The following is a 7672-nucleotide window of genomic DNA, read 5'->3' as shown; positions in this document are numbered from 1 at the left end:
TCGCAACCTGTACGGATCAACCCGCTTGATTGTCGGCAAACCTTTTGTTCTTAGTAATTCGCAGAATTATCTTATCTTGTTTATGAAAACTTAGATATCCGATTGTCGGCGCTCGGCTTGAATTTGGCGGCAGCCATTCGCAGAATTTTTATCTTATCAAATTTAGATGAAGAAACGCAACCCCTTAGTAATAGATATCCGATTGTTGGCGCTCAGCCTGAAACGGCGGCAGCCATTCGCAGAATTTTTATCTTATCAAATTTAGATGAAGAAACGCAACCCCCTTAGTAATAGATATCCGATTGTCGGCGCTCAGCCTGAAACGGCGGCAGCCATTCGCAGAATTTTTATCTTATCTGCAAACTTTGATACCTTACAAAGACGCCGCTTATCTTGGATTCGAAAACTTAGATACCGCTCAAAGACGCCGCTTATCTTATCTTGGATTTTCGGAGAAAATTTATGAAAACTTAGATACCGCTCAAAGACACCGCTTATCTTATCTTATCTTGTTTATGAACATATCAGGTAACATGATCCCCTTATCTTATCTTGTTTATAAATATATCAGGTAACATGATCCCCTTATCAGGTTATCTGATATGTTTATAAACAAAGATAAGCTTATCTACTGATAAGACCCCCTCCCCCCCGCGTGACGTCACCCCCCTTGCCATCGATTCCCCCCCCGCCCCGCACCCCCCCTCATTGCCCCTGAGTTAGAACCGGCCTAGTATACCTACTAAAGTCCCCGAATTTCTTGCCTTCCCGGCCGGGCCTTCGGTCCTTGTGACAGACAAAAATGTCACGTCACAATATATATATATATATATAAGTAGGTATACTATAGGGGTTCTAACCAAGAAGCAATGAGGGGGGGGGAGGGTGAAGAGGGTGACGTCATGCGGGGGAGGGGGTTTTATCAGCAAATAAGCTTATCTTATCAGCTCAGGTTACCTGATAAGAGGTTCATATTACCTAATAAGGGCTCATGTTACCTGATATGTTTATAAACCAAAGATAAACATTCCAGCAATATCTATTACAAGATAAAATAAGCGGCATTTTTGTAAGATATTTATTACAAGATAAGCGGCATTTTTGTAAGATAAGCTTGTAAGATAAGGTAAAAATTCTGGTTAATCAAATTCTGGTTAATCAAATTCAACGAAGGGCTGCTGCTTGGTGAGCGCCGACAATCAGATATTAATTACAAGATAAGGTAAAAATTCTGGTTAATCAAATTCAACAAAGGGCTGCCGCTTGGTGAGCGGCGACAATCAAGGGGGTAGATACGTGATCTATACGTTATCTGTATATTTCTAAGAAATATCAGCGGCGAAAGTTTGGGGGCGAACGCGTCGCGACATGTCTTCGCTGGTTGTAACGTGTTTTTCGCCGCTTGCGACGAGGTGTTTATCTATGTATTTCGGAAAATTATTAGCGGGTAGATATCGCAAATATTTCTTGCGAATTAACAATTGTTGAAGAACAAAGGGTTGATCGGGATTGTTGTCGATATCAGTAGGCGCGACGGCGTCGTTCTAAGTCAACTTATTGTTGATCGACTGGTGGCTTGTACAGCCTCGTGAAGGCTCGCTCCGAGAGGCAAGTGATTGAAGCAACGAATATATGTTTACTTGTATTTGCAGCTGACCGATAGCACGGTTCGCAGAGATCTGACTCTCGGTTTTCGGGAGCGTTCCGAGTTTTCGTCACGGAATCCCCTCTTTCTCGGGATCGGATCTTTGTTTCGGCGAATCGGAGCGACGATAGAATAGGAGTAAATAAAATGTACACGTGACAGCGTGACTCCTATCACATGGGATGGTGAACAAGGTCGATAATGTTGTCGTGTGTCGATTCAAACGATCGAACCTTTCCGTTGATGTACGAGTGATTAATATAAGAGTCTATTGATTATACAAATCTATGACATGCGTCAATATACCGTCCGCCTCGAATGTGATTGACATTTGATATGAATACCATATTTGCGATCGATGAATTTTAACGTAAATCTACAATATTCAATCGGACAGTTACAATCCAATGCCGCCCGCCATGGCGGAATGATGTTCGCTATTATTGTTGATGTCGACCGGAAGGAAACAAAGTTTTGTAATGGGGCGCTTGAACTCCGATTTAGCCGTTTTAACAGTAACGACTCGAACGAGCCGATCGCTGCCTGGATGGCATTTAACTATACGCCCAAGCTTCCATCGACTTGGAGGGGCAAGTGGATCGCGAAGTAAGACTAATCTACCGGGTGTGGATAGAGTTTGTACAGAACGCCATTTAGGGCGTTGTTGTAAGGTATTCAAATACGTATTTTTCCATGCCTTCCAGACGCGTTCGCTTAATTGCTGCACTAGTTGCCAGCGAGATAAACGATTTTCGGCGAGTTCGAGTAAGCTCGGCTCCGGGATCGAGCTTAAGGATGCGCCGATCAAAAAATGACCCGGAGTCAGAGCGGTATAATCGTCTAAAGCGTCGGACACGGAAGCGATGGGACGAGAATTTAAGAAAAGTTCGATACGGCATAGTAATGTGGTTAACTCTTCGAACGTTAAGGTGTGCGTTCCAAGAGCGCGTTTAATGTGATGTTTCACAGAGCGTACGGCAGCCTCCCATAGGCCTCCGAAGTGCGGTGCAGCGGGAGGTATGAAATGCCATGCAGTATTTTCTTGAGCTATGTAATTTTGAAATGCTGGATCACGCGTGGCTGCATGGAAGGAGGCCGTAAGCTCTTGATCGGTACCTTGAAACGTGGTACCGTGATCGGAGTATATTTCATGCGGAATGCCACTACGTGCGGTAAAACGATGATACGCGGCAAGGAACGAAGCGGTAGTATAATCCGATACCACGTCTAGATGCAGTGCTTTCGTGGTCATGCATACAAAAATTGCGAGGTAAGCTTTTTGGGCTTTATGACCACAACCTTTAGTCGTACGCACTAGTAACGGACCCGCGTAATCAACGCTGGTATGATTGAAGGTGCGTGAAGTCGGGTTCACGCGGAAATCCGGCAGGTCGCCCATAAGCTGTTCGGGCACGCGTGCATTCTCCCGCGTGCACACAATACATTGGTAGAGGACGGTACGCACAGTAGCGCGAGCGCGAATTAGCCAATACTGTTGTCGCAGGAGCGTGAGTGTGAGTTGCGGACCTGCGTGTAGGGCCGCAACATAAATCTGTTTGATAAAGAGGTGGACCAATGGATGTGATTTTAAAATTAGCGGATGTTTAGCGTCATCTGACAGGCTTGCGTGTTTTAATCGGCCTCGAACGCGTAACAAGCTGTCTCTGTCTACATAAAGAGAAAGCGAAGCTAATGAACTAGTTTTTGAAACGCAACGTAGTTGTTTTAGGCGAGCTATGTCGTCAGCAAATAGATTGAGTTGAATCCGTCGAATCCAAAAATTATGAGCGGCGACCAGCTCATCGGACCGAAGAGCATGCGGGTGCGAGTGAGAGGCATCGCATTGTGTTTTCGTCTTGGTACGAGCGTTGCGAACGAAACGAAGGATATACGCGGTGACGCGCAGAAATTTCGGCCACGAGGAAAATCGGGATTCAAGCTCCCAATGGTTTACCGAGCATGTCGCGCAAGCTTTTGAATCGCGTATTTCACTATAAGTTGCCGGGATGTCGGATATGACTGGCCATTGATCGGACGAATGTGATAACCATGGTGGGCCGTGCCACCAAAGTTGGTGCTTAATAAGAGAGGCAGGGTCGGTACCGCGAGATGCGCAATCTGCGGGGTTGTCGTGCGTGGGCACGTGATTCCATTTTCCATTGGGAAAAAGCTGTTGCATTTTTGAGACTCTATTCGCGACAAACGTTTTCCACCGCGAGGGACTTTGACGTATCCAAGCAAGGACGACCATGGAATCGCTCCAACACCAATAATCGATATCGGGAAGGTGAAGAGCAGAACGAGCGAAATCTATGAGTTGTGCTAGTAGGAGCGCAGCGCAAAGCTCCAAACGCGGGACGCTAATGGTTTTGAGCGGCGCGACTTTAGACTTAGCGAGGATCAGAGTATTGGTAATGCAACCGTCGCCCGAAATGACACGGAGGTAAAGCGCTGCCGCATATGCTCGCGTGGAGGCGTCTGCGAATCCGTGTAATTCAATTCTGTTGTTCGGATGATACTGCGTCCAGCGCGGAATAGTTAACTGTTCAAGGAGAGGCAACGTCAATTGAAATATTTCCTATTCGCGCAACATCTCGGCGGGAAGCTCGTCATCCCAATCAGACTTCGTCAACCAGAGATGTTGCAGGAAAATCTTCGCGGTTACGATAACGGGAGCTACCCATTTGAGTGGGTCAAAGAGTTGCGCAATGACTGATAATATTCCGCGCTTAGTTTTCGCGACTGTTATTGAATTCGAAACTTGAAAGGTGAAGATATCGTGTTCCGGTTTCCAGGTAACTCCGAGAATTTTAATGGAATCGTGGTCGTGCAAATTTTTGTTGGTTGCGAGTCCATGGTCGAAAGGATCGAGATCTTCAAGGAGCGTAGGGCAATTGCTCGCCCACTTACGCAAACAAAAACAACCCCGAGATAGCAACGAAATTAAATGATCTCGTGTTTGTTTGGCAGTTTCAAGGTCGTCGGCGCCGAAAGTACAGTCGTCGACGTACGTTTGCTGTAATAGAACCGGTACCGCGAGCGAAAACTGTGAGCCTTCGTCCTCAGCTAATTGCCGTAAGACTCGCAAGGCCAAGAATGGGGCAGCGGCGGTGCCGTAAGTGATGGTAAGAAGTCGGTATTCGTCGACCTGAGCCGTCGGAGACGATCGCCATAAGAGGCATTGATACTTTGTATCAAGAGGGTGTACTAAAATCTGCCTATACATTTTGGCGATGTCCGCTGATAGAGCAAATCGAGGTTGTCGCCATTGGAGGACGACCGCTACTAGATCGGTTTGCAATTTTGCTCCTACATTAAGAGCGCTATTTAATGATTTGCCGGTGGCGGTGTTGCATGACGCGTTGAACATAACATGAAGTCGGGTTGTATTGCTATGTTCACGGATCACGGCACGGTGTGGAATGTAGTACGCGGGAGCTTGGGCGGGAAATTTGGTAGGTTTTATCTTAGTCATATGACCTAGGTTTGCGTACTCGGTAAGGAATGCGGTGTATTCCGTTGCTAACGATGGGTCGGTTCGAAAACGACGTTCGAGCCGTTCAAGACTCTTCAACGCGGCAAATCGAGAGTCTCCAAGGTCGCGAGGCGGGCCATTTCTAAAGGGAAGACGCACGACGTAGCGTCCTTCCATGGTGCGGTAGTGAGTCGTCATAAAATGCTCCTCACATTGGGTATCTTCCGGACTCGGATGAACGCGGGCTGGGATATCTTCGAGTTCCCAGAACTGTTTAAGGTATGCTCAAGATTAGGTGAAATGTTAGTATGATATGCGGGTACGGAATTGCGGGGGCAGGTTTCGACGGTAGGACCCGAGAGAATCCAGCCGAACGCGGTATTCTGCGCGAACGGTTCGTGTGGTGTTCCCTTGTGTGAACCGTCGCGATGAATATTTCCATACATATCGGCTCCAATTATTATATCGATTGGCGTAGGACTCAGGAAATCAGGATCGGCTAATTCGAGGGCGTCGAGGTGCGTCCACTTAGTGTGAGACGCAACGGGAAGTGGCACGTATTCCGCGAGCGAACACAATATTAAAGCCGTCGTCGAATACGCGGGATTGTTGCTTTTTGCGGGACTAATTTTGATATTTGCTGCGTAGCGCGCGGAAGTTTTTGTTTGACCAACGCCAGTAACGCTTAAATTTTGCTTTACTCGAGGAAGACGGAGTAATTGCGCAAGATTCTCCGTAATGAGTGTCACAGCCGATCCTGGATCGATAAGCGCGCGAGCGGGAACGAAGCGACCGTGCGCGGAATGTACGCGGACGCGCGCTGTAGCGAGCAGAACGGCGGGAATAGCTGGCATTGAACGTGTTAGGGTAAGAGTGACAACGTTTTTGTCTTGGTCTTTTTTTGTCTCTTCTTTTGAATGTGACGATTCAGCGTACGGTAACTTTGCGTGGTTTCCAAGGTGAAGGAGAGTGTGATGCTTTTGCTTACATTCTCGACAACGATGCTCGTTGGTGCAATCCTTTAACGAATGGTTTACCGCGAAACAATTATAACAACGGCGGTTCGATTTAATAAATTCGAAACGGCGCTCCGGCGTATAAACGGCAAATTGTGTGCATTGAAATAAACAATGATGGCCCTTACAGACCGGGCATTCAAACTTCACGGCCGTTGTATGTGATGCTACGGATTTGGCCGATTTAATTTTTGACGCGGTAGACTCGGCTGACTCGTTTTTCGTCGGGGCGATAACTTCAAACGCGCGAATGCGAGACTCTAGAAAGTCGAGTTGAGAATAGGACGGTAAAATTTGCGATTCGCTCATTTTTAATTCCCACGCTTTTCTCGAAGCTTTGTCGAGTTTTTGCAAAACGAGGAACACGAGAACATCGTCCCACGTATCGACGGGACGTTTTAGATTTTTCAGCGCCTGTACGGTGGTATTGGTGGTGTCACGCAGAGTTTGCAACTCTTTCGCGGTTTCATGCGTTGCCGACGGTAACGAGAATAAAGTTTGAAGATGAAAGTTGACGATTCGACGTTGTTTTCAAAGCGCGACGATAAGATTTGCCACGCGACTTCGAAATTCGCATCGGTGACACTAAGTGACTCAGCGAAGTGCTAGCCGTTCCGGTAACGATTGAACATAAGTAATGCAGGCGTTCTACATTTGTTAAAATCGGATCGTCAATTACCATCGCTTTAAATCTATCGCGGAACGTTTCCCATCGCTCGAAAGAGCCGTCAAATTTCAGTAATTCGATTCGCGGTAAACGCGAGACCGGGCGCGGACCATGGTGATAATCGGTACTTGCATTCGAAGCGTCCATGATGTTGATGTGCGGGGCGGCAATGGTAGGTGCGGCAAATACAGCCAGGTAGTCAAGGGCAGCATCCATCTGGACCTCGGCTTGTTGATACAGCTCCTCGGTGAAGTACCGATGCGTGGTCTTTGTAGCGGCCTCGGCGAGGACTAACAGCTTGGCATTGTTGACGCAAATCTCCCGGAACTGTTCCTTGACGCGTTCCATCCGGTTTGCAGCCACGGTGGACGTCATCTTGGCGTGGCCGAGTTTTTTGAAATTAGATACGGCATTTGCAACCGATCTAACAAGGTCGAGCTGTTGCTCCAAAAGCTCTGCGGTGGTAGCCATTATTGGAATGGCGGCTGCTGCGTTAAAAACGTAGGTCGTGATCAAAGTCAGCTAAAATGTAGTTGGATGATGTACTTCACGACTTGTCGTCTTCTCTCGTTAGCGATCCGGCTCGAAGGACCAAAAAATGTTGTCGATATCAGTAGGCGCGACGGCGTCGTTCTAAGTCAACTTATTGTTGATCGACTGGTGACTTGTACAGCCTCGTGAAGACTCGCTCCGAGAGGCAAATGATTGAAGCAACGAATATATGTTTGCTTGTATTTGCAGCTGATCGATAGCACGGTTCGCAAAGATCTGACGCTCGGTTTTCGGGAGCGTTCCGAGTTTTCGTCACAAAATCTCCTCTTTCTCGGGATCGGATCTTTGTTTCGGCGAATGAGCGACGAAAGAATAGG

General features: G+C 47.2%; 2 protein-coding genes across 2 annotated transcripts; both read right to left on the bottom strand.

Moving 5' to 3' along the window:
- Nucleotides 1–2042: 2042 nt before the first annotated feature.
- LOC146719427 (uncharacterized) lies at nucleotides 2043–3824 on the bottom strand. The gene has a single exon (XM_085490154.1). It carries the CDS (start codon nucleotides 3822–3824, stop codon nucleotides 2043–2045), a length of 1782 nt encoding a protein of 593 aa, XP_085346280.1.
- A 399-nt stretch (nucleotides 3825–4223) lies between these two features.
- On the bottom strand, nucleotides 4224–7274 carry LOC146719426 (uncharacterized). Its single transcript, XM_085490153.1, has 2 exons — nucleotides 6816–7274; nucleotides 4224–5390 (listed from the first exon to the last, which is right to left on the bottom strand). Exons 1-2 carry the CDS (start codon nucleotides 7272–7274, stop codon nucleotides 4224–4226), a joined length of 1626 nt encoding a protein of 541 aa, XP_085346279.1.
- Nucleotides 7275–7672: the final 398 nt, after the last annotated feature.

Source organism: Nylanderia fulva, unplaced genomic scaffold (genome assembly GCF_048542155.1).
Source record: "Nylanderia fulva isolate GAGA-0341 unplaced genomic scaffold, ASM4854215v1 Scaffold986, whole genome shotgun sequence".
NCBI lineage: Eukaryota > Metazoa > Arthropoda > Insecta > Hymenoptera > Formicidae > Nylanderia > Nylanderia fulva.
Note: the sequence above shows the minus strand (reverse complement) of the source record. Positions and strands in the feature narration are given on the sequence as shown.

Excerpts from the sequence above, each read along its gene's own strand:
- LOC146719427 (XM_085490154.1), bottom strand. The coding sequence starts at position 3,824 with ATGCAACAGCTTTTTCCCAATGGAAAATGGAATCACGTGCCCACGCAC.
- LOC146719426 (XM_085490153.1), bottom strand. The coding sequence starts at position 7,274 with ATGGCTACCACCGCAGAGCTTTTGGAGCAACAGCTCGACCTTGTTAGA. Across the intron at positions 5,391-6,815 it reads GCGATAGATTTAAAGCGATG|TTCTGGGAACTCGAAGATAT; the intron begins GTAATTGACGAT and ends TACCTTAAACAG.